Here is a 26256-nt window from a genome sequence, read left to right on the forward strand (position 1 = left end):
ACTGATTTATCTTGTTTAAACTGTAATGCATTATTCAATAAGACACTGAAATGTGTTCATGAGAATCAGATTTACTTTCTAGATTAATTACATATGAATCAATTAAAAAATAACTTGTTAATTGGAATTTTCGCTGTTTATCGGCGTATCAGACTTTTGCTGGTGTAACGGAGAAGGTTGACTCTGCCACTCTCTTTCTCTGCATTGTGTGATTTAAAGAGATGCCACAACCAGGCTGGGTCTGCTGTACTTTATTGCTCTGACGCCGATATGTTAAAGAAAACAAAACACAAAGTCAGGCATGTAGCGAGCAAGCCGCATCACAGCTCCTCTGACGCTGGACAGTAGCAAAAGAGACAGGGCAGGGGGTAATCTCAAAACTTAAGGGGGTCCACTGTGGGAACAGACCACTGTACACCAGAGGCATGGGAAAGTAAAAAAATAAAACGCACACAGACTGTCATGCTCCGCCCCGGACATCCACTCCGAAGATTACGGATCTCTCACACCAGCACCGATCCGGGACAGGAATTCCCTCTCACCCGTAGTCACTTCCTGGTTTTCACTGCTGTGTATAAATAAGCCATTCTCAGACTTAGCCAGAACGTCTTGTTTGCTTCTTTAGCCATTTCTGTGCCTCTCTTGTGACCCTTTTCCACTACCCTTTTTCAGCTCACTTCAGCTCGCTTCAGCTCACTTCAGCCCGACACGGCTCGCGTTTCGACTACCAAAAACCAGCACGACTCAGCTCGTTTCAGCCCTGCTTAGCCCCTAAAACTCGCACCGTTTTGGAGTGGGGCTGAAGCGAGCCAAGCCGTGCCGAGTGAGGCTGGAGGCGTGAGCAGACACTCCCCTGTGCACTGATTGGTGAGGAGGAGTGTCCTCACATGCCCACACACGCCCCGCGAGCGCGCTGGGATCTGTAAACACCGCAAACCCGGAAGAAGAATAATTATGAATTACGAGAATTTCTGAAGCCTTATGCGCCTCGCCTCATCTATACGCTCTTGCCAGTATCTGTTGGCATTGTCGGTGACAACAAGCCACAGCACCAAGACCAGCAACACTAACGACTCCATGTCCTCCATGTTTATTGTTTACTATCCGGGTCTTGAGACTACCGCTTAAAAGATCACTGAATCAGTGACAACAGAGCATCGTGGACGAGTTCGCGGAGCGCAAGGCTCGTCGTATGCCCTTCAAATAATGCGCGCAGTAGGCTATTGATGTTTTATTATGAGCCATGTACAGTATGTCGCCGAATGTTTTTTTGTTTGAGTTACATGTTCGTTTGAAGGACTTAATGTACAAAATAACATAGTTGCACCCCGTAGTGTTGAAATTGGTAAACACAGTGCATTCAGTGAGGTTTGCACCGCCCTCCTTTTATTTCTGACTCTTCCTGTCACCGTTGCAACCTCTGAGCGCTCATTCGTATGCCCTTCAAATAATGTGCGCAGTATAGGCTATTGATGTTTTATTATGAGCCATGTACAGTATCCTAATGTTTTTTGTTTCTGAGTTACATGTTCGTTTGAAGGACTTGATGTACTAAATAACATAGTTGCACCCGGTAGTGTTGAAATTGGTAAACACCGCAGTTGCGGACACTTTGTAGCCTAAAATGATGTTATGATAAGCTTTAATAAAATGCCCGGTCATTTGCCCCGCCCCCGGCCCGGCTCTGACTTGTTCCGCCACTGTCACTGATGTCACTGTTTGCGCTGCTTAACGACATCACGTGACGTCCACCCACTTTCGCTAACTCCACCCAATGTGTCCACCCACTTCCAGCCAGCACGGTTCAGCGCGGTTGTAGTCGAAATGCAACTTCAATAGCCCCGCTCAGCTCGACTCGGCACGGCACGGCTCAGCCGCGTTTGTAGTGGAAAAGCGGCATTGCTGTTCATGGTTATTCTCTCTCGTGACTTTTTCTTGTTCATGGTTTTTGCACGAGCATTCTCCTGGTTCACTGTGGGGTTTTTTTGCACTAAGGGTTATTTCTGATTCATGGTTTCTTGCACGAAGGGTCTTTTCTTGTTCATGTTTTTTTGCACCAGCGTTTTTGTCTTTGCCTGTCTCATGTTTTTGTCAAGTTGTTTGTCTCATTTTGTCCAGACTATTTTTGCCATTTGTTTTTTGTCCTGTTTGTTTACCTTTTTGCCATGCCCTTTCTTCAATTAAGTCATATTATTTATTGGATTACTATCTGTGTTCTGCTTGTGGATCCTAACTTTGCCATTCCTCCACCTACCCTAACACAGATGTGTGTGTGTGGGGGGGCCCTCTTGAGTGTGGAAATTCAGAGAAACGCAACCAACCCTGCTACACTCACCCCCACTGATTTCACTGAATTTCATCCAGCTAAAAAAAAAAATCACAAGGAAATAAGCTTCACAAATACAGACCCAGAAATACAGAACAAAAGACATGAAAATAACACAAGAAATCCTAACTGTCAAATAGAGTGCAGATGAGTTACCCCAATTCAAGACTGGTCCATCAGCAAAAGAAAGCTTTCTAGTGATGGACTAGGTGGTGAGAATGCCCCCACACACAAACCACAGTAAAGGTGCCTGATACACATCATCTCATCTCATCTCATTATCTCTAGCCGCTTTATCCTGTTCTACAGGGTCGCAGGCAAGCTGGAGCCTATCCCAGCTGACTACGGGCGAAAGGCGGGGTACACCCTGGACAAGTCGCCAGATCATCACAGGGCTGACACATAGACACAGACAACCATTCACACTCTCATTCACACCTACGGTCAATTTAGAGTCACCAGTTAACCTAACTTGCATGTCTTTGGACTGTGGGGGAAACCGGAGCACCCGGAGGAAACCCACGCGGACACGGGGAGAACATGCAAACTCCGCACAGAAAGGCCTTCGCCGGCCACGGGGCTCGAACCCGGACCTTCTTGCTGTGAGGCGACAGCGCTAACCACTACACCACCATGCCGCCCAGGATACACATCATATAAAAAAATATATATCCAAACTGCATATACAGTCCAATACATTAGACTGGGACTAATACTAACTCTCCCCTCAAAGGAAAGTACACAGTGTGTTGAGGAATTGAAAAATATATACAGGAAATAATGGGTTTCCTCCGGATGCTCCGGTTTCCCCCACAATCCAAAGACATGCAGTTAGGTTGATGTGGGGCGGCCTTGGGCTGAGGTGCCCTTGAGCAAGGTACCGAACCCCTGACTGCTCCCCAGGCACTTTGGTGTGGCTGCCCACTGCTCTGAGCGTGTGTGTGTGTGTGTGTGTGTGTGTGTTCACTGCTTCAGATGGGTTAAATGCAGAGGATGAATTTCACTGTGCTTGAAGTGTGCATGTGACAAATAATAAAAAAGAGAGAAGGAGGAAAATTGTGGAAAGGAAACTTATCAAAAAGATTTTATTGAGAAGTACTATTTGAGGAAAGGAAACTTATCAAAAGATCCATGTGAATATGCTCTAATGAGCTCCTCTAAAAAGATTCCGCACCCACTGAACAGACATGGTCTGAATTAGCCTATTCACTGGCTTGACCAGTCTACCCTGCCTAGTGCACACATCACTCCCTTGCTGACCAGGAGAACCACCTGATGCCACGTTCCCAGTGTGGGCAGGAAAAGAAACATCTGACCGGGAGTCAACAGACAAAGACCCACCAACACACACATCCGACACAGCACATACAGGACTCTCGCAGCCAGAGGACACAGAGGCACTCTTGTTTTCAACCTCAAGTGAGGCAGGCCCCATCCTATTTCCTCTGTCCACAGTGTTAATATCTCCTGTGCCATCACTGTGTGCATCAGTCACCAGGAAGACCAGCAACCCATTTGACAGTCCTGTCATCAGTGCCATTATCTAACTTGGTCTGGGAGCTGACAGCCACACGAACACTGCCCCCAGAAACTGACAGTTGATCATCAGCATCATCAGAGTCATCAAATGGCAAGAAGTTAACTGACATGATAAGGTTCCTCTGCACTATTTTCACATTACCTGATGGACTCTTGATGCAATAAGTGTGAATGGCGTCATTTTTTTAGACAACCATGTACACTGTGCCCTCCCATCTATCTGCCAGTTTTCTTTTTCCTCTTTCACCCTTGTTGGCCAGTAGGACTCTGTCACCAACATTAACAGGCTGACCCTTTGCCCTCCTGTTATACAGCTCTGTCTGTCTCAGCTGCCGTTTCTCAGCATTAGATTGAGCCAAGGTCATGGCTTCCCTCAGATCCCATCCCAAAGACTCTACATTTGTGTCTATGTCCACTGTATCCCCTTCCAGCAGAACACTTTTAAACATCAAGTCGATGGACAACCTGGGAGTGCGACCATATATTAAAAAGAAAGGGGGGGGGGAGCCCACGGTTTCATGTATGGTGCAATTATATGCAAATGTCAGTGTGTTAAGCATCTGAGGCCACTTGGCCTTTGACCTGGGTGGTAGAGCTCGAATCATGTTCCCTAAAGTGCGGTTCATCCTCTCTGCTTGACCATTCTCCCTGGGGTGATACGGTGTGGTGTGAGATTTCTCCACACCAGCCAAGAGGAGCAGCTCTGCAGTCAAAGAGCTCTCAAAATTTTCCCCTTGATCGGAGTGTGTACATGCAGGGAAACCATTACACAAAATAAATTATTCCACAGAACCCGAGCTACAGACTTTGCAGACTGATTAAGGCAGGGATATGCACACGCCAGTTTAGTAAAGTAGTTGGTCATCACCAAGACATCAATAGACTTGTTATTAGAATCTTCTGCTGACCAAAATTCAATGCATACTAATTCTAAGGGCGCTGAGGTAGCAATGGAAACGAGAGGGGTCTGAGCCTCAGGTTCCGGAATCTTGCTAACGACACACCTCTTGCACTTGTGAACATAATCCCTGATGTCTTTTTCAAGAGTGTCCCAGAAAAATCTTTGTCTGGCCAGCCACAAATTTCGCCACTGGCCCTGATGATCTGCCTCATTGTGAACCCCTTTTAACACCAGCTGTCTCAGCGATTCAGGCACCACATACTGGAAGTTTTTTTTTTTTTACTGACAGGATTCTTAGACACCCTGTAAAGTACACCCAACCATATGGTGAGTTTACCCCACTGCCTCAAGGTTCTCAGAGTTTCCCAGGATTCATGAACTCTCTCACACCTAGACGGTCACCGTATTCTATAAACAAACAATAGACATTGTCCCAAAGCAGCTTTACAGAATTTGAATGACTTAAGACATGAGCTAATTTTATCTTTCATCTATCCCCAATGAGCAAGCCTGTGGCGATGGTGGCAAAGAAAATCTCCCTCAGACAACATGAGGAAGAAACCTCGAGAGGAACCATACTCAAAAGGGAACCCATCCTCATTTGGGCAACAACAGACAACATGATGATAACATGAACAGTTTTAACATGAAATCAATTTCGTTGATGTTATAACTATTCATTGATGGAAACTTGAGTGCAAAACTGTTCATGACAACTGCAGTCCTAAAGTTAGCAAGTCAACTGTAGTTCTCAGCCATAAAAGCATGACTGTAAGTGTCCAGAGTGTCTTCCAAGTGTGACTTTCAACTGTCCATATGGGGCCGTCCTCCACAGCAGCGATGTGATGAGACTCCAACCAGACATAGGGCATCAGGATGGATCAGGCAGGTTCTGAGGAGCAGAAGAGGTTCAGCATCTCAATCCCAGGATTGACATGTAACTCAGAGGGACAGATTTTTTTTGGGGGGGGAGGGAGAGAAAACAGGTTGTTAGGTATGCCCAATGTCACCTGAATAAGTAGGAACAGTATACATTTTGTGCTGAGTACAAGCAGGGACTCCAGAAAAACTAACTATGACAGCATAACTTAAATGGGAGAGCCAGAAGGTAACACAGGCATGAGGGAGCCCCAGGACATAAAGCAGCCAGCCACTACACCATCAACAAACTCAAGTGAGCAAGCGAGTGGGGGACTGACAGCATCCATACATCCCAGTTTACCAAAACACTCGATGTCTGAGGACCCTCCAGATCTACACTTTGTGATCTCCCACATGGTGTGGTGTGAGATTTCTCCACACCAGCCAACAGGAGCAGCTCTGCAATCAAAGAGCTCTCAAAATCCCCCCCCCCCCCCCCCCCCTTGATTGGAGGGTATACAGGCAGGGAAACCATACACACAAGAAATTATTCCACAGAACCCGAGCTACAGACTTTGCAGACTGATTAGGGCAGGGATATGCACACACCAGTTTAGTAAAGTGGTCGGTCACCACCAAGACATCAATAGACTTGTTATTAGAAGCTTCTGCTGACCAAAATTCAATGCATACTAATTCTAAGGGAGCTGAGGTAGCAATGGAAACGAGAGGAATCCGAGCCTCAGGTTCCGGAATCTTGCTAATGACACAACTCTTGCACTTGTGAACATAATCCCTGATGTCTTTTTCAAGGGTATCCCAGAAAAATCTTTGTCTGGCCAGCCACAAAGTTCGCCAGTGGCCCTGATGATCTGCCTCATCATGAACCCCTTTTAACACCAGATGTCTCAGCAATTCAGGCACCACATACTGGAAGTTTTTTTTATTTATTTTACTGACAGGATTCTTAGACACCCTGTAAAGTACACCCACCCATATGGTGAGTTTACCCCACTGCCTCAAGGTTCTCAGAGTTTCCCAGAATTCATGAACTCTCTCACACCTGGACAGTCACCGTCCTCTAGAAACAAAGAACCTAACTCTGCTGATAGTAGCATCCTGACACAGCCTGTCACACAGCCCATCATGATGAAGAACAGGCAAAGGACTCTGATCAGTCATAGACATAGCCTTCAACTGCTGAGCATGAGAAATGACCCTAAGCCGAGCACCATGCTCCCGGTGATGAGAAGACTGCAGCACAGCTGAGACTTCTGCACGCAAGACCCTGCCTCCTGTGCCATTCTGAATGACATGTGTGGCCCCAACACACACACACACACACACACACACACACAGCCAGACATGGAAGCTGCTTGCTGCTCTCTAATGTCAGAAAGCTCAGAAGACAAGTGAAACATTATCCTGGACTGAATCCACATGTAAGATCTCTGCCTCTTTAAGCAGATCGGCATAAGGGTTTCTGGTCAGGCAATATATGATTCTGGACCTCACAAAAGGGTCTTTGCTCAGGGCATCAGCCACCACATTCTTGGGACCCAGAATATACAGGTAGTCGTCGACTTACGACTGCGTTTGGTTACAACTGACCGGTCGTAAACCGATCTGGTTGTAAGTCGGCCTATGTTAAATGAACGTACAGTGGGGCAAAAAAGTATTTAGTCAGTCACCAATTGTGCAGGTTCTCCCACTTAAAAAGATGAGAGAGGACTGTAATTTTCATCATAGGTATACCTCAACTATGAGAGACAAAATGAGAAAAAAAATCCAGAAAATCACATTGTCTGATTTTTAAAGAATTTATTTGCAAATTATGGTGGAAAATAAGTATTTGGTCAATAACAAAAGTTCATCTCAATACTTTGTTATATACCCTTTGTTGGCAATGACAGAGGCAAAACATTTTCTGTAAGTCTTCACAAGGTTTTCACACACTGTTGCTGGTATTTTGGCCCATTCCTCCATGCAGATCTCCTCTAGAGCAGTGATGTTTTGGGGCTGTCGCTGGGCAACACGGACTTTCAACTCCTTCCAAAGATTTTCTATGGGTTCGAGATCTGGAGACTGGCTAGGCCACTCCAGGACCTTGAAATGCTTCTTACGAAGCCACTCCTTCGTTGCCCGGGCAGTGTGTTTCAGATCATTGTCATGCTGAAAGACCCAGCCACGTTTCATCTTCAATGCCCTTGCTGATGGAAGGAGGTTTTCACTCAAAATCTCACGATACATGGCCCCATTCATTCTTTCCTTTACACGGATCAGTCGTCCTGGTCTTTTTGCAGAAAAACAGCCCCAAAGCATGATGTTTCTGTAAGGCAGTGTATTTGTTTCTCCACTAGATGTCGTTATAAGACCATACTTAAGTTACCGTTGCTATTTTAGAATTGCCTTTTGTCCCTCTGGTAACACCGTAGGGTTGGTAGTGTGTGTGTAATGCGCCATTTTTTCTTTAGTTCATGTTATCAACCCTACAGGTACGCCATGTTATTTTTCTGCTCTTGTAAATTACAAAACATCTTAAATGTGATCTCTTTTGAGTTAGTTGTTATCGACTATTTTCAGTACTGTAATGCTACGCTATTGGAAGTTGAGCAATTTTTGAAGCTAGCACTCTTATTTTTGTATTAAAATGGGTATTGCGACTGAGCGCGCAACGTGATGGAATGTACTATTGGGATGGATTAGCCTATTGTAAAATGTTTACTGGTGTGATATCAATCTGAGTTCATGTTATCAACCCTACAGCGATGTTGTGGAATGCAACTTAATAAAACAGCCACTATCCCGAACCCTTCTGTCTGTATCTTCACCTTTCTACTGGCTGCGCCCCCACCCGTCAGCCGTCCATATATAACCAAACACAACGCAGAGTAGTGGTGTGTGGAGGTGCAAGGAAGCCAGCGGGAGTGTGAGAGAAGGGGTTACATCTATGGTGCCGTGACCCGGATGGTGGCGTTGCATTACTGAAGAGGAAATTGTATGACCAGGCTGGTATTGAATATTGAACTGTGAAACGTTTATCTGGGTGAATGGACATTTGCAGGTTATTTTCTGATCTTGATTTCTATATCATATATACAGACTGTTATGAATAGAAATTGCTTTGCTGTTCTGATTTAAGTATTTTTCCATGGTGCAAGTTGAATTTTGAACTGTTTAAGTGGTATTACTGAAGATTTGTAGTATAGGAAGGATTTTTTTTTTTTTTTGGTTTATCGAAGTTTGTGTATTGAGCAAACTGATATTAAGTGAAATTTTAAGTTGAACAGTGAAGTGAACTGGCAAAATATTTTAGTTGAACAGTTTTTTTGTTTTGTTTTTTTTTTGTTAAATTTTTTTCCCTTTCTTTTTGTAGTATTGATATAGGTCATCCCTGTATCATTTAAACACACATTGATAGTGTTGGAACACTCATACACACCTTGCTCATCTGTATACACACTATATTACTACATCATTTCATTTGCTTTCCGCTCATAGTACCGATATAGATCATCTCTGTATCATTTGAACATACATTGATAGTGTTGACACATACACACCTTACTCATTTGTATACACACTATTACTACAACATCATTTCATATGCTTTCCACTCATAGTACCGATATAGATCATCTCTGTATCATTTGAACATACATTGATAGTGTTGGCACACTCATACACACCTTGCTCATTTGCATACACGCTATATTCCTACATCATCATTTCATTTGCTTTCCACACATTACATATAGCAAGATGACACAGAATTACACTGATTTTGTACTTGAGTTGCAGTCCCCCTCCACTGTAACGCCCAGGCTCTTATCTACTGCTGGGCATGTAGCTGCTGATGGGCTGCCACCCTTAGAACGACACTATCCCCCGCCCCACATGCTTTCACCTTATGTGGATCAGTATGTCACCGCAGCCCATCCATCCAGACTGTCAGGCCCCAGGGCTTCAGGACAGGTATCCCCACTCTGCCTTGACAGTAGCCTTGTTAATACAGCAGGCAGCCCAGCAGTGGGATTGGCTGGTGCTACTGCACCCAGCCCAAACGGTCATGGCCCCACAGGCCCTCTGCAACCTACCACACCCAGTGCTTTGATACCAGCAGCTCTTCATCAGCCCCCTAAGGCCTACCCGGCGGCTACCCCCTATGCACCTCAGTCGGTTGGACCAAGCCCTCAGATGTTTCTAAACTACCCACACTCCGCCCCTGCAAACTATGTGCCCGATCCACATTTTCAAACACCGCTACCAGTTAGCATAACAAACCAGCCTGTGGTCACTGGGCAGACCCCTCAAGTACGTTTCACTGGAACCACCGATCATAGTGCTCTGAGTTTAGGCCATAGTGAATCCTCGCCCCTACCCACTCCCCATGAAAGCGCTCCCAACACAACCCCCTACAGCTCCCATGCCACACACACTAACACAACCCCCTACAGCTCCCATGCCACACACACTAAACCCCCTACAGCTCCCATGCCACACACACTAGCACAACCCCCTACAGCTCCCATGCACTGCACATGGCTGCTGATAGCCACCTTGATCCCACTGCATTACCCACTGTGTACACTTACCCACGTATGCCGCAGTCAAAGACCCCTGTTCCGGCCATGGCCAGCAAAATCCCTCCAGTGTCAGCCTATGGTGGTTTCATGCAAACGCATCAAGTGAAAAATGTCCCAGTCTTTACTGGAAACCCTGACTGCAAAATTCTAGTGGAGGACTGGGTGCGTGATATGCAATACCTCCTGGATGCGACAGAGCTCCCCATGCACTTACGTTTTTCCACTGTGGTGCGGCACCTGAGTGGTGAAGCTCGAAAGTTAATCCTAAACCTGCCTACCCAGACCCCAGAGAAAGCGTTCGAGGAGCTGAGAGCAGAGTATGGCGACACGCGAGGTTCCCTAGACCCGCTGGCTGACTTCTATGAATGGAGCCAAAACCCAAGTGAGTCCGCCTGCTCCTATGCCATAGCGCTGGAGTCAAAATTACGGGATGTGGAAGAGAAACAGAGGGGGGGAAGGCCTTTCCCCGACCGAGACAGCAAACTCACCCGACGGTTCATGAGAGGCCTTGTCGATGAAGAGGTGTATGTGAGGATAGCACCCATGACACCCCGGCTTTTGAGCTTCTGAGAGATGCAGACTGAGCTCTGCAACCTGGCAAGAGAAACTAAGAAGTTCCAGCCTCAGAACAGAACAAGGAAAACGTTTACACAAGTACACGTCATGTCAGACGACAGCATAAATGTGAAATCCGAGAAGACTAACCCCCGTTCTGAATTAGCTGAGTTGACCGAGATGGTAAAGAGGCTAGCCTTTAATCAACAAGAACAAATGGCCAAATTGTCTCACCTGGAGCAAAGAATAGCTTCGCCGCCCCCGGCCTCCCTACCGGCAGTCCAGCCAGCACAGATGAGGGCAGCCCCGAATACAAGCTTCACCCGTTATCGGTGTGGTAAGCCTGGTCACACCGCCCGAGTTTGTAGAGCAGTGCTCCCCCCTCTCAGCCCAGTTGGGGCTCCCCAGTCCATCACTCCTGCTGAGGGGCCCACACCCCAGTCACCTCAGCCTTTAAATGCTTAAAGCCCATGGTAGCCAGGGCAACCATGGGCATCCAGCAAGGGCCCCACCTGCCCAAAAGAAATGATAGCACTGGAGAGGAGGGAACCCCCATAGTCGGACCCAGGAATGAAGGAGAAGTTGAAGTGAATGGCATTCAGTGCAGGGCTCTCATTGACTCTGGCTCCCAGATAACCAGTATTACACACAGCTACTGGCGGGATCACCCTGTCTTACAGGGGCAACAGTTAAAACCATCAAAGATACCAATAGAAGGTGCAGGTGGCCAAGCCGTGCCCTACCATGGTGTTGTGCATATTGACTTGAAAGTCCTTGGGACAGAGCATAAATCTGTGCCTACTTTCGTTGTTCCTGACTCGGACTACTGTTCTTCAGTCCCCCTTCTGGTGGGCACAAATGTCATTTGGGCCTCCCATAGCTACCTCCAAGCATCCTATGGCCAGCAGTTCCTACACGTGGTGAAGGAAAAGCACCCAGAGTGGTACATGGCGCTGCAGAAGGTGGGGAGCGCCGATCAAAGTGGAATGCATGACATAGTAGGCCCTGCTGTATACCCTGGTCGTAAAATACGTATCCCTGCAGGGAAAGAGAGGGATTTGAGATGTAAGATTAAAGCCGGCCCTCAGAGAAAGACCTACACCGCCCTGATCGAAAGCCAGGCCTCGGTGCAGCTTCCCCAGGACCTCTTGGTTGCCAAGGTTCTTGCCGATGTACAGAGAGGGTATGCTCCAGTCAGGGTGATGAACCTCTCCCAGCGTGCCATCACTATTAAGCCATACACCCACCTGGCCAATGCAGTCCTGGTACACAGCGTGGTGGAACGGCCTGAGAACAAGCAGGGAAACATTAGGAATAAAGAGGCGTCCCTCAGTCTGGGTCAAGTTGGGGCAAGTTGTGGGGTGGACCTGAGTGAAGCGGCGGTGGAGGATGAAGATCAGCAGGCCTGCCTTGAAGAACTGCTGGGCAAGAATGCAGATGTTTTCTCCCAACATTCCCTGGACTATGGTCACACAACAACCATACAGCACGAGATTCCATTGGTGGACTCAAGGCCTTTCAGGCTGCCCTACCGTAGAATACCCCCATCCCAGTGGCAAGATGTGCGGCAGATGTTAACTGAGATGCAGGCAGCCGGGGTCATCTGCCCTAGTAAGAGCCCTTTCGCCTCCCCAGTAGTGGTTGTGACCAAGAAAGATGGGTCATTAAGGCTATGTATAGACTACAGGAGACTCAATTCATGCAGCACCCGCGACGCGTTTCCGCTACCAAGAATTGAGGAGGCCCTGGAGTCTTTGGGATGAGCTAAGTACTTCTCCACGCTTGACCTTACGTCCGGTTACTGGCAGGTGGAGGTTGCGGAACATGACAAGCACAAGACAGCCTTAAGCACTCCCATGGGGCTTTTTGAGGCAAACCGAATGCCATTTGGGCTTCAAAATGCCCCCTCCACCTTCCAAAGACTAATGACCTGCTGCTTTGGTGACTTAGACTTAACGCATCTCCTTATTTACTTGGATGATATTATAGTGTTTCCGGCGTCCTTTGATGAGCACTTAGAAAGACTGCAACTGGTCTTTGATAGACTTAGAGAGCATGGCCTGAAGCTTAAGCCCTCGAAGTGCCAGTTTGTTAGGAAGGAAGTGAACTACCTCGGTCACCTGGTGTCGGTAGACGGCATCAGGACAGATCCGGAGAAAATCAGCCGAGTGAAAGATTGGCCGAGGCCAACGGACCGCAAGGAAGTACTCCAGTTCCTAGGGTTTGCGGGCTACTATAGACATTATGTAAAGTCCTACTCCAGTCTGGCTGCTCCCTTGTACCGCCTCACCTCTGGGGACCCCAGAAAGAAGAAGAGAGGGGCCCAGAAAGGTTCAAGCCCCGAGCCAACCTTTGTGTGGACTGCCGAATGTGAGGAGGCCTTTCAGTCATTAAAAGAGAAGTTGACAAATGCACCGGTGCTGGGTTACCCAGACTACAGTCTACCGTTCGTGCTGCAGACGGATGCATCAATAGATGGTCTTGGTGCTGTGCTTGCACAGATCCAGGGTGGAGTGGAAAGAGTCATTGCATACGCGAGCAGAGGCTTGACCCCACCTGAGACAAGGTATCCCGCACACAAGCTCGAATTCCTTGCTCTTAAGTGGGCAGTTACCGATAAGTTCTATGACCACCTCTATGGACGCCAGTTCTCTGTTCTCACAGATAATAATCCCTTGAAGTACGTAATGACCACAGCCAAGCTCGATGCTACCGGTCAGCGATGGGTTTCTCACTTGTCTATGTATGATTTCGACATACAATACCGGAGGGGACAGGATAACTCCAACGCTGATGCCCTCTCGTGTATGTCCCATCAGGAGGTCACAGAGGCCTTGCAGACCTGCCCCCAACTAGTGGCCGACAGTGGACAGAGGCACAATGAGGCACAGGTCACCCACAAAGTGGAAGAGCCCTCTGGGGAGGCTGCTGCTGTCTTAGAAGAGCCTGAGAGTCAGCCTGTGGAGTCCAGTGAGCCATATGGAGAGGTGGGGATGGAGGCATTGCCCGCTATGACCACACAGGAGATCCGAGCTTGGCAAAAGGAAGACCCGGTCATCGGTCCAGTCCTGCACTTTAAGACCCGTAATCAGAAACCAAGCCGCGGTGAGAGGATGAAAGTGAGTGCAAGTGGGGGTCTTCTCTTAAAAGAGTGGAGGAGATTAGTGGTACGCAATGGTATCATGTACCGCCGAGTCCGAGACTGCCATAGAGGAGAAGTGGAGCAGCTACTACTGCCAGAGAGGTTGCGTGAGGCTGTCAAAACCGCTCTTCATGACGACTCTGGACATTTAGGATTTGAGAGGACGCTCCAGATGATACGAGAGAGATTCTACTGGCCGAGGATGTTCCAAGAGGTGAGGGCCTGGTGCGAACAGTGTGAACGGTGTTGCCTGAGAAAGACCTCTATCGCCAATGTCAGAGCTCCCCTGGTCAGCATACACACCAGTGCCCCCATGGAGCTGGTCTGTGTGGACTTTTTGACACTTGAGAAGTCCAAAGGTGGTATGGAAAATGTGCTCATTGTCACTGACCACTTTTCTCGTTACTCCCAGGCCTACCCCACCATGGACCAAAAGGCAGGCACAGTGGCAAGAGTACTGTGGAAGAACTACTTCTGTCACTTTGGCTTCCCTGCAAAGTTGCATGCGGACCAGGGGCGCAACTTTGAAAGTGCCGTGGTCAAAGAACTCTGCAAGTGTACGGGCATCACTAAAACCCGCACAACGCCCTACCATCCTCAGGGCAACGGGACGACTGAAAGGTTTAACCGCACCTTAATGAACATGCTTGGGACGCCAGAGCCTCACTTAAAGCCCCGCTGGCATGAATATGTTGACGCCATGACTCATGTATATAACTGCTCCCGACACGACTCTACGGGCTATAGCCCATATTACCTAATGTTTGGTAGGCATCCGAGACTCCCAGTCGACCTGATTTTCGGGTCCTCAACCATCAAACAGCCCTGTGAGTACAGCGACTATGTCCAGACTCTGCATGACTCTCTGACACAGGCTTATGCCCTGGCTAACCAAACGTCTCAGCATGCTAAAGAGCAACAGAAAAAGTATTATGACCAGAAAGCCGGAAGTGAAGACTTTGGCACAGGAGATAGAGTTTTAGTCAAAATATGTCATGTGGAGGGGAGACAGAAACTGGGAGACCGGTGGGAATCATGCCCATATGTCATCATCAAGAAGCAGCCCAACTTACCTGTCTATGTGGTGTGACCGGAGAATGGAGGTCCTGAGAGGGTGGTTCATCGGAACCTCCTTACCCAGTGCATGTTTCTCCCAGTGGAGCGAAGTAGTGGAGTGGTCATGGAGGAGGACAGTGAGACTAATGTTGATGTGGGTGATGAAGAGGATATTGAGAGTGGCAGTATGGTAGAAATGGGAGACGCAGCCGCATCCGGAACAGTGGGCGGAGAGGACCACCCCAGTATGGAGCAGAGCAATGTGGAGATACAAGAGGATACCTCAGTGGCCAGTGGGGGAGCTACTTCCACTCAACCGGCCAACACCCCAAGAAGAACACCGAGAAGGAGTCGAAATCCTCCCGTAAAATTCTCAATGGAGTGCCAGGTAGTGGAAGAAAGTTGTGGCAAAGGGCCAAAGCAAGGAGAGCGGCTGGACACACCTAGGGCCACTTGGTGCACATGCCTAGATGACCGCAAACAACACACACACAAACCTTATACACACACTTTTTTTCATAACTTTTTATTACACACACCACACATTTGTTTTTGTAGGGTATGCTGTAAATATGTTTCTTCTTGTTGAGTCTGATGGCGGGGACGCCATCACTTAAAGAAGGGGTGGATGTAAGGCAGTGTATTTGTTTCTCCACTAGATGTCGCTATAAGACCATATTTAAGTTACCGTTGCTATTTTAGAATTGCCTTTTGTCCCTCTGGTAACACCGTAGGGTTGGTAGTGTGTGTGTAATGCGCCATTTTTTCTTTAGTTCATGTTATCAACCCTACAGGTACGCCATGTTATTTTTCTGCTCTTGTAAATTACAAAATATCTTAAATGTGATCTCTTTTGAGTTAGTTGTTATCAACTGTTTTCAGTACTGTAATGCTACGCTATTGGAAGTTGAGCAATTTTTGAAGCTAGCACTCTTATTTTTGTATTAAAATGGGTATTGCGACTGAGCGCGCAACGTGGTGGAATTGGGATGGATTAGCCTGTTGTAAAATGTTTACTGGTGTGATATCAATCTGAGTTCATGTTATCAACCCTACAGCGATGTTGTGGAATGCAACTTAATAAAACAGCCACTATCCCGAACCCTTCTGTCTGTATCTTCGCCTTTCTACTGGCTGCGCCCCCACCCGTCAGCCGTCCATATATAACCAAACACAACGCAGAGTAGTGGTGTGTGGAGGTGCAAGGAAGCCAGCGGGAGTGTGAGAGAAGGGGTTACATTTCCACCCCCATGCTTCACAGTAGGTATGGTGTTCTTTGGATGCAACTCAGCATTCTTTCTCCTCCAAACACGACAAGTTGAGTTTTTACCAAAAAGTTCTATTTTGGTTTCATCTGACCATATGACATTCTTCCAATCCTCTTCTGGATCATCCAAATGCTCTCTAGCAAACTTCAGACGGGCCTGGACATGTACTGGCTTAAGCAGGGGTACACGTCTGGTACTGCAGGATTTGAGTCCCTGGTGGCGTAGTGTGTTACTTTGGTCCCAGCTCTCTGCAGGTCATTCACTAGGTCCCCCCGTGTGGTTCTGGGATTTTTGCTCACCGTTCTTGTGATCATTTTGACCCCACGGGGTGAGATCTTGCGTAGAGCCCCAGATCGAGGGAGATTATCAGTGGTCTTGTATGTCTTCCATTTTCTAATAATTGCTCCCACGGTTGATTTCTTCACACCAAGCTGCTTACCTATTGCAGATTCAGTCTTCCGAGCCTGGTGCAGGTCTACAATTTTGTTTCTGGTGTCCTTTGACAGCTCTTTGGTCTTGGCCATAGTGGAGTTTGGAGTGTGACTGTTTGAGGTTGTGGACAGGTGTCTTTTATACTGATAACGAGATCAAACAGGTGTCATTAATACAGGCAATGAGTGGAGGACAGAGGAGCCTCTTAAAGAAGTTGTTACAGGTCTGTGAGAGCCAGAAATCTTGCTTGTTTGTAGGTGACCAAATACTTATTTACCGAGGAATTTACCAATTAATTCATTAAAAATCCTACAATGTGATTTCCTGTTTTCTTTCCCCCCATTCTGTCTCTCATAGTTGAAGTGTACCTATGACGAAAATTACAGGGCTCTCTCATCTTTTTAAGTGGGAGAACTTGCACAATTGGTGGCTGACTAAATACTTTTTTGCCCCACTTATTTGCCCCACAAATACGTATTTGCCCCACAAATACTTTTTTGTCCCACAATATACTTGTAATGATATTGTAATCATCTTAAAGTCTTATTTTATCAACATTTTCTTATTTCATTACCTTGGCTCATTATTTGGTTTAAGTCAAACACTGCATACCACACTGCGTACAGTACAATTTGTTTAATGAATGAATGAATGAATGAATGAACCCTTTATTGTCACTGTTACCAGTGAAATTGACCATCAACCTGTCCTTACAGAGGGGGAACAGGACAGGAAGACAGGGATAAAAGAAAAAGAAACACAGTAGTAATATGAGGAAAGATGAGGAAAAAAGAACACCCCCCCACACTATGCTCCTATCAGGAGTACAGTGTGGGAGCATTTAAAAACCTCCACACAAGCACACAATAACACAAGTACACTTTAAAACATGGGACTTGAGGGGGGGAAAGGGGGAAGGAGATGGCAATCAGGGGTGGGGGGTGGGGAGAAGAGGGTAGGAGGGGAGGGGAGGAGGTAGAGGTAACCCAGCGCAAGCAAGCAGCTGTCCGCTCCTGCAGCCATGCAAGTGGCGCTGGTCACGCACCCGCTTGTCACACTGGGGGTGAAAAACAGCGACCGCGGAAAATTGGGGAAGGAACGCAAAGAATGCGAGAGTGTCTCCCAGCAGTGACCTTCTGGGGGAAATGTTCCCCAGCAATGGCCTTGATCAAGGCCGGTGCTGTTCAGGGAGCCGAATATCGATAAGATAGAGATCGTTTGGTCTTTTGAACAGACACAGTCTTTACACATCCACACCACTCATCCATATCTGTCCATTTCGTCCATTCTGTTCAATTAAATTCCATTTGGTCTCTGAAATATGTATTCCTTGCAAAGATGAAAGCTGCTCCGAGATAACAACCATTTTGCGGTTAAAGTTCTGAATGTCCACAGTCCGAGTGCCAACAGCTCTGCCCACCACTCCAATCATATCGGGCAGCTTTGTGGGGCTTTGAACAGCTGTCACTGTTGTCTGATTTCCTCGATATACCAGGGCAATGCCTAATCCAATCAGCAAAAGTCCTGTAATCATGGTTCCGAATAGGTAAATATCTTCAATGTCCTCCACAGACATTCCGGCAGGACAGGTGGGTTCCCCCGAACCCAGAAACTGTGTCAATTTCGTTAGGAGACCAGTTTATCAAATCCATGCTTTTTTAGTTTAGAAATTCAATGCGGAGAGAGTCTCTCAAAAAAAATATAGGCAGATGAGATGAAACAAAGAGCATAAGCAGGAAAAAAAGGAGAGGAGAGCAGAGAATGCGACCACCTTCCGTGAGAGCACGGAGGAAAACCTCCGTGCAAAATAATATGTGCAAAACAAAAAATACAAAATACAGGTGTGAAAAATAGAAAACATTTTAGTTTGAAACGTACCAAAATACAAATGTAAAACATAGCAAAATACAAAACTTGGTGAACGCTGACATCACTGGTGCTTGGCTGTGGGTCGTCTACATCATCATCAGCTGTTGCAGCGCTCGGGCTGGCGGGAGGATTTGCTCGTTTCTTAAACCAGGAGCTGGGGTGGAAACTGTTGTACGCTCAGCAAGCTCAGCTGGGAAACACTTGCCAGTCATAAACAGACGGTCATAAAGTCAATCGGTCGTAAGTTATAGGTCGTAAGTCAACAACTACCTGTACAAGATGTCAAAATCAAAAGGAGCCAGCTTGGCCACCCAGCATTGCTCACAAGCATCAAGCTTTGGCTTTGTCAGTACATTATTGTCTTGACACAGGTTATTGTCTGGCCACACTGTGAACTTGTGGCCTCACAACCAATGAATAAACTTGTTATAGATAGCCCACTTCATAGCAAAAAATTCAAGCCGATGAGCAGGATACTTTGACTGAGCATGATTCAGTGAATGACTCACGAAAGCAATTGGCTGAGCTTTGTCCTCATTCTGCTGCACCTGAGACAGAACAGCCCTCAGACCCCTAATGGATGCATCGACAGACAAGAGGAAAGGCTGAGTGAAATCTGGGTGAGCGAATGGCACACTGTTCACCAGTGCCACCTTAAGATTCTGAAAAGCCTCTGTACACTCAGGGGACCAGTCCTGAGGACAGAGCTTTCTCTTCTGCACAGGCCTGCTCACACCCTTACTTTTGCACAGCCGCTTAGAACCCCCTGTGAGTGCAAACAGTGGCCTCGCAAGTACAGAACAGGATTCAATTAAATGCTGGTAGAAAACCACCATGCCAAGGAAGGAGCAGAGCTTGCTTTCAGATGGCATGATGCCATTAGACTCCATCAGATCTGATTGTGAGAGATATTCACAATAGCTTCCACCTTATCTGGATCATTAGCCACACCCTCCTGAGAAATGATATGACCCAAAATTTGTATAGATTGCCTCAGGAAGTTGCACTTGGCAGGTGAAAGCTTCAGGTTGTGTTCTTTCAACCGATTAAACACCATGCGGAACCACTGTAAACTCTCTTCCTCTGATCTGCCAAACACTCACAGGCCATCCAAATAACACAGAAGACTTGAGAAATTTTGATCTCCAAAGATGGAGAGCATCATCCACATGAAAGTAGCAGGATTATTACAAAGACCCTGAGGAAGCCTGTTATACTCATGCAAGCCCAAAGGGGAAGAGAACGCTGTGTATTTCTTATCCTCATGCAGCAGCACATTATAGTAGCCTGACGTTAAATCCATAGTGGAGAAAAATACATTTCCACCCATAGCAGCAAGGACATCTGCTTGGTGAGGAAGCGGGTGGGCATCTTTAACAGTGCATGCATTCAGCCGCCTAATGTCAGTGCATATCCACAGGTCTCCATTGTTCTTCCACATCAATACAAGTGGGCAAGCCTAGTCACTGCTAGATTTCCTGATGATTTCCCTCTCCTCCATCTCATCCAGAGTTTCTTTCAACTTCTGAGAATGAGCTGGCCACAACCTGTGGTATGGCAACCTTAAGGGACAGTCATCTATCAACCTCCAGTGGTGCTTGAAAGTTTGTGAACCCTTTAGAATTTTCTATATTTCTGCATAAATATGACCTAAAACATCATCAAATTTTCACACAAGCCCTAAAAGTAGATAAAGAGAACCCAGTTAAACAAATGAGACAAAAATATGATATTTGGTCATTTATTTATTGAGGAAAATGGTCCAATATTACATATCGGTGAGTGGCAAAAATATGTGAACCTCGAGGATGAGCAGTTAATTTGAAGGTGAAATTAGAGTCAGGTGTTTTCAAGCAATAGGATGAAAGTCAGGTGTGAGTGGGCACCCTGTTTTATTTAAAGAATAGGGATCTATCAAAGTCTGATCTTCACAACACATGTTTGTGGAAGTGTCTCATGGCACAAACAAAGGAGATTTCTGAGGACCTCAAAAAAGTGTTGTTGATGCTCATCAGGCTGGAAAAGGTTACAAAACCATCTCTAAAGAGTTTGGACTCCACCAATCCACAGTCAGACAGATTGTGTACAAATGGAGGAAATTCAAGACCATTGTTACCCTCCCCGGGGCGGAACGGTGGTGTAGTGGTTAGCGCTGTTGCCTCACAGCAAGAAGGTCCTGGGTTCGAGCCCCGGGGCCGGCGAGGGCCTTTCTGTGTGGAGTTTGCATGTTCTCCCCGTGTCCGTGTGGGTTTCCTCCGGGTGCTCCGGTTTCCCCCACAGTCCAAAGACATGCAGGTTAGGTTAACTGGTGACTCTAAATTGACCGTAGGTGTGAATGTGAGTGTGAATGGTTGTCTGTGTCTATGTGTCAGCCCTGTGATGACCTGGCGACTTGTCCAGGGTGTACCCCGCCTTTCGCCCGTAGTCAGCTGGGATAGGCTCCAGCTTGCCTGCGACCCTGTAGAAGGATAAAGCGGCTAGAGATAATGAGATGAGATGAGATGTTACCCTCCCCAGGAGTGGTCGACCAACAAAGATCACTCCAAGAGCAAGGCATGTAATAGGAGGCAAGGCGATACAGGACCCCAGGGTAACTTCGAAGCAACTTAAGGCCTCTCTCACATTGGCTAATGTTAATATTCATGAGTCCACCATCAGGAAAACACTGAACAACAATGGTGTGCATGGCAGGGTTGCAAGGAGAAAGCCACTGCTCTCCAAAAGAACATTGCTGCTCATCTGCAGTTTGCTAAAGATCATGTGGACAAGCCAGAAGGCTATTGGAAAAATGTTTTGTGGATGGATGAGGCCAAAATAGAACTTTTTGGGTTAAATGAGAAGTGTTATGTTTGGAGAAAGGAAAACACTGCATTCCAGCATAAGAACCTTATCCCATCTGTGAAACATGGTGGTGGTAGTATCATGGTTTGGGCCTGTTTTGCTGCATCTGGGCCAGGACGGCTTGCCATCATTGATAGAACAAGGAATTCTGAATTATACCAGTGAATTCTCATGGAAAATATCAGGACATCTGTCAGTGAACTGAATCTCAAGAGAAGGTGGGTCATGCAACAGGACAACGACCCTAAGCACACAACTGGTTCTAACAAAGAATGGTTAAAGAAGAATAAAGTTAATGTTTTGGAATGGCCAAGTCAAAGTTCTGACCTTAATCCAATGGAAATGTTGTGGAAGGACTTGAAGTGAGCAGTTCATGTGAGGAAACCCACCAACATCCCAGAGTTGAAGCTGTTCTGTATGGAGGAATGGGCTAAAATTCCTCCAAGCCGGTGTGCAGGACTGATCAACAGTTACCAGAAATGTTTAGTTGCAGTTATTGCTGCACAAGGGGGTCACACCTGATACTGAAAGCAAAGGTTCACATACTTTTGCCATTCACAGATATGTAATACTGGATCATTTATTCAATAAATAAATGATCAAGTATAATATTTTGTCTCATTTGTTTCACTGTGTTCTCTTTATCTACTTTTAGGACTTGTGTGAAAATCTGATGATGTTTTTGGTCATATTTATGCAGAAATGTAGAAAATACTAAAGGGTTCACAAACTTTCAAGCACCACTGTAATGCTGTGGCAGAACACGTGGGCCTCACCAAAGTCAAGATGATGCCAGGAAAAGACACCTTCATATTCCTTAATCAGATCCACTAACTTATCCTTCCAGTGGGAGGAGACCTGACAGCTGTCAGTGGGTATAACACCCAGGCCAATAGACTGCAAAATACAGTCACCATTACCTACATGGCTGCCAGAACCTCTCTTGACTGATAAAGCAGAAAGGCTATCCTGGCTTGACCACCCCCACTGGACACTCTAACATATTGCAACCCACAGTCCCACCTACAGGCATGACAACAGAAGCAGCATGCTGTGATAGATGGCCCCTCTGTCCCTTGCAATTTCTTAAAAACTCCTCTAGACATGCTTGGACTTCACAGGCCGTCCACTCACTCTGAGGCTTACTTAGAAACATCAAGGCAAGATCTTGGTGAGGGCAGTGCCTAATGAACATGGCAGCAACCTCTACAGTCTGCAGCCGTAATGCCCTGTCTACATGTTCCAATGACTGTTCCACTACCTCAGCTGCCTTATTCAGCCTAATCCAGTAATCCAGAGGTTGCTCATTGACATAGGGTGTAGTGGAGTAGAAATCGGCCAGAGACATACCTCAATATTCAGCACTAGCAAAATCTTGTCTGAGGATGCAAAAGACAGCATCCACATCACCAGAATCAGACACCTGATCATTGTTGCAAAGTCAGATCCTAACTACATCTCTGTTTGGTGCAAAAACAACACTGCACATCACCAAAAGAATACCATACCCACGGTGAAGCATGGTGGAGGCAGCATCATGTTTTGGGGTCATTTTTCTTCAGCTGGAACAGGGGCTTTAGTCAAGGTGGAGGGAATTATCAGCAGTTCTAAATACCAGTCAGTTTTGGCCCAAAACCTTCAGGTGTCTGATAGAGAGCTGAAGATAAAGAGGAATTTCATCTTTCAGCATTACAATGACCCCAAAAAATTTTCAGAACGGCCCAGCCAGAACCCAGACCTAAATCCAATTGAAAATCTGTGGGGTGACCTGAAAAGGGCTGTGCACAAGAGATGCGCTTGCAATCAGAGTGGTTTTGCAAGGAAGAGTGGGCAAATATTGCCAAGTGTAGATGTGGCAGGCTGATAGACTCCGACCCAAAAAGACTGAATGCCGTAATTAAATCAAAAGGTGCTTCAACAAAGTATGAGTTTCAGGGTGTGCACACTTATGCAACCAGCTTATTGTACTTTTTTTTTATGTTTTCCCCCTGAACAGACTTGTTTGTTTTTTAATTGTATTGTACAGGTTATAGGTCACATTAAACGTGGGAAAAGTTTTGAAATTATTTATCGTTGTCTCATAGGTTTTTCTGATGTAAAAAAAAAAATCATTTAAATGGGGTGTGTACACTTTTTATTTCCACAGTATGTACACCAATATAATCAATATAAAAGCTGGAGAATTACTGAGTTACGAAATGAATGACCGCTGAAAATCCTGCCAGAGCTGATTCTGCCTGTTTCCCAAAGAGATGAAAGAGTGCTTCATGCACTTTTAAAAGCCCTTGCATTTGTTCATGATTCAAGACAGAGGCACAAAATTGCAAAGAGTTCACACTGGCAGGAGGTGATGCTGCTAACAAGCTTTGAAAGGTCTGTGCAGCCTTTACTTTTGCAGATATGGAGTTACAAAATGTGCATTTTAGCTCTGATGACCGCCGAATTTTGGGTTTTCCGAAACCTCACATCTCAAAAACTGTTAATGACTTGAACTTTGTGTGTTTATTTGCTTTTTGTTTTCTTGATAAGTGAAAAATAATGCTCCAAACACCATTTTAAAATTTTGTCTGCTGGGACCGATGAATACCAACATTAAACCAGAGCAAACTTCAAAGAACACAGATAATTGCTCTTAAGTTAAATTTAAAATACCTTGTTGACCTGAAACCAGTAATTTTTTTAATCAAAATTGAAAAGTGACAGATTTTCAGAAAAATTATCTGAAAATTGCAGTGTACTAAAGCTGCTTCACTGCAGTTAAAATGCACCAGAATGCACAATTTTAAGTATAAAGTGTCCCGGAGGGGAGACTCCCCCGCCCAAGAACACAAACCCCTGCACCGCGCTCCTCACTGTCGGGCCCCTCTTCCCCTGCTATTCTTACAACGTCCCCTTCTGCTCAGAAACTGATTCAGATGGCTACATTTACTCATCAGATATTCACAAATTCCATCGTTTCTCTTCCAGTCTGAGTGGGTGTAATCTGACAGAGGAAAGCTGTAGAGTTCTGTCCTCAGTTCTCAGCTCAAACTCCTCCAGACTGAGAGAACTGAACCTGAGTGCCAATAACCTGCAGGATTCAGGAGTGAAGCTGCTCTCTGCTGGACTGGAGAATCCACACTGTACACTGGAGACACTGAGGCACACACACACACACACACAGGACTCATATCATCACTTTATAGTTGATAATTCCAAACAGAATTGATTGTCTCTTTATTTGTGACTTTTATCCCAGTAAAATTATATCCAAGGCCCAATCTTACTTTCTCTCTCCACACTCATGTCAAGTCACTTTATTTCTCCAGCACATTTAAAAACAGCAGGTGACCCAAAGCGCTTTACAGTTGAGACAAATGCAGTTAAATACATGATTGACCGAATAAGAAGAATCGAAGGAAAGAAATAATGAGGCAAGACGAAAGACATAAAACCAAATAGAATCATGAAAATCAAACACAAGATCGTAAAATCAGTCAAAAATAGTAAAATTGATCATGAAATCATAAAATCAAAGTTGGATATAAAACCAATAATATCAAAGTTAATGGGCAGTGTGATAAAAAAAAGGTATATAGTTAAATAAGATAAAAATAAAATAATTAGAATAAACAGATAAAATAGAGGTAAAAATAAATGAGGTCTAAGAATAACACAATAAAGTAGATTATAAAAATAGATTAAAAATATCATCTATAAATAGATTATAAAAAATGTAGTTAAATCCATCATCTCCTATGAGCTGAGACAGGTGGATCTGTCCAAGTTCAAACACAGTCTCTTTATTTTATATTTTTCTTCTGACATCAGAACCTTGTGTTCAGGGAGACACTTTATTCCACAACTGATGGAACACACCTCATTTATCCATCAGATATTCACAGATTTCATCATTTCTCTTCCAGTCTGCGTGGGTGTAATCTGACAGAGGAAAGCTGTAGAGTTCTGTCCTCAGTTCTCAGCTCAAACTCCTCCAGACTGAGAGAACTGGACCTGAGGGACAATAACCTGCAGGATTCAGGAGTGAAGCTGCTCTCTGCTGGTCTGGAGAATCCACACTGTACACTGGAGACACTGAGGTACACACACGCACGCGAACCCAAACACTAATCTTACCTTCAGTAAGCAAAAGATAATATGAGCTCTAATCTATCTATGGGTCATGTGAAAAAATAAGTGAATCCCATGGAAATTGGAGACTTTTGTCAGTGTATTTAAACATTTCACCCTTTTGATACAGTGTCTACAGGTAAAGGTGATGAACAAAACAAGGGAAAATGAGCTCTTTCAGTCATTTATTCAGCAAAAATGATGATGCCCTTTATTATCACTAGTCACATGTACCAGTGAAATTAGCCGTCAACCTGTCCGTACATACAGTATACAACATACAATTGACATAGGGTAGACAGGACAGGAAGACAGGGATAAAGATAAAAAGGAAACACAACATGAGGAGAGATAATGAAAAAAAGAACACCCCCCCACTATGCTCTTGTCAGGAGTACAGTGTGGGAACATTTAAAAAAAACCCTTTGCATAAGCACAACTACAACACAGGTACACTTTAAACACGGGACTTGAGGGGGGGAATCAGGGGTGGGGGGGGGAATCAGGGGTGGGGGGAGGAGGTAATCCAGCGCAAGCAAGCAGCCGTCCACTCCTGCAGCCATGAAGGCGCTGGTCACGCACCCGCTTGTCACACAGGGGGTAAAAATGGCGACCGCGGAGAGTTAGAGAGGAATGCGTGGAATGAGAGTGTCTCCCGGCAGTGACCTTCAGGGGGAAATGTTTTCTCAGCAACGGCCTGACAAGGCCGGTGCTGTCTCAGGGCGCCGAATGTCGATAAGATATGAATTGTTTGGTCTTTCCAGACGCAG

The 26256-nt window shown here is 45.8% G+C and overlaps 2 protein-coding genes across 2 annotated transcripts in view; both read left to right on the plus strand.

Moving 5' to 3' along the window:
• Positions 1 to 26256, plus strand: part of LOC132886356 (NACHT, LRR and PYD domains-containing protein 3-like) — a 147502-nt gene that overhangs the window by 110498 nt on the left and 10748 nt on the right. The window lies entirely within an intron of this gene.
• The window catches only part of LOC132886362 (uncharacterized), a 180230-nt gene that overhangs the window by 22650 nt on the left and 131324 nt on the right, over positions 1 to 26256 (plus strand). Inside the window, exons 9-10 of the mRNA XM_060920924.1 lie at positions 24344 to 24517; positions 25282 to 25455. Coding sequence (XP_060776907.1) covers positions 24344 to 24517; positions 25282 to 25455 — 348 coding nt within the window. The remainder of the gene's footprint in view (positions 1 to 24343; positions 24518 to 25281; positions 25456 to 26256) is intronic.

Source organism: Neoarius graeffei, chromosome 5 (genome assembly GCF_027579695.1).
Source record: "Neoarius graeffei isolate fNeoGra1 chromosome 5, fNeoGra1.pri, whole genome shotgun sequence".
In the NCBI taxonomy this organism is placed as follows: domain Eukaryota; kingdom Metazoa; phylum Chordata; class Actinopteri; order Siluriformes; family Ariidae; genus Neoarius; species Neoarius graeffei.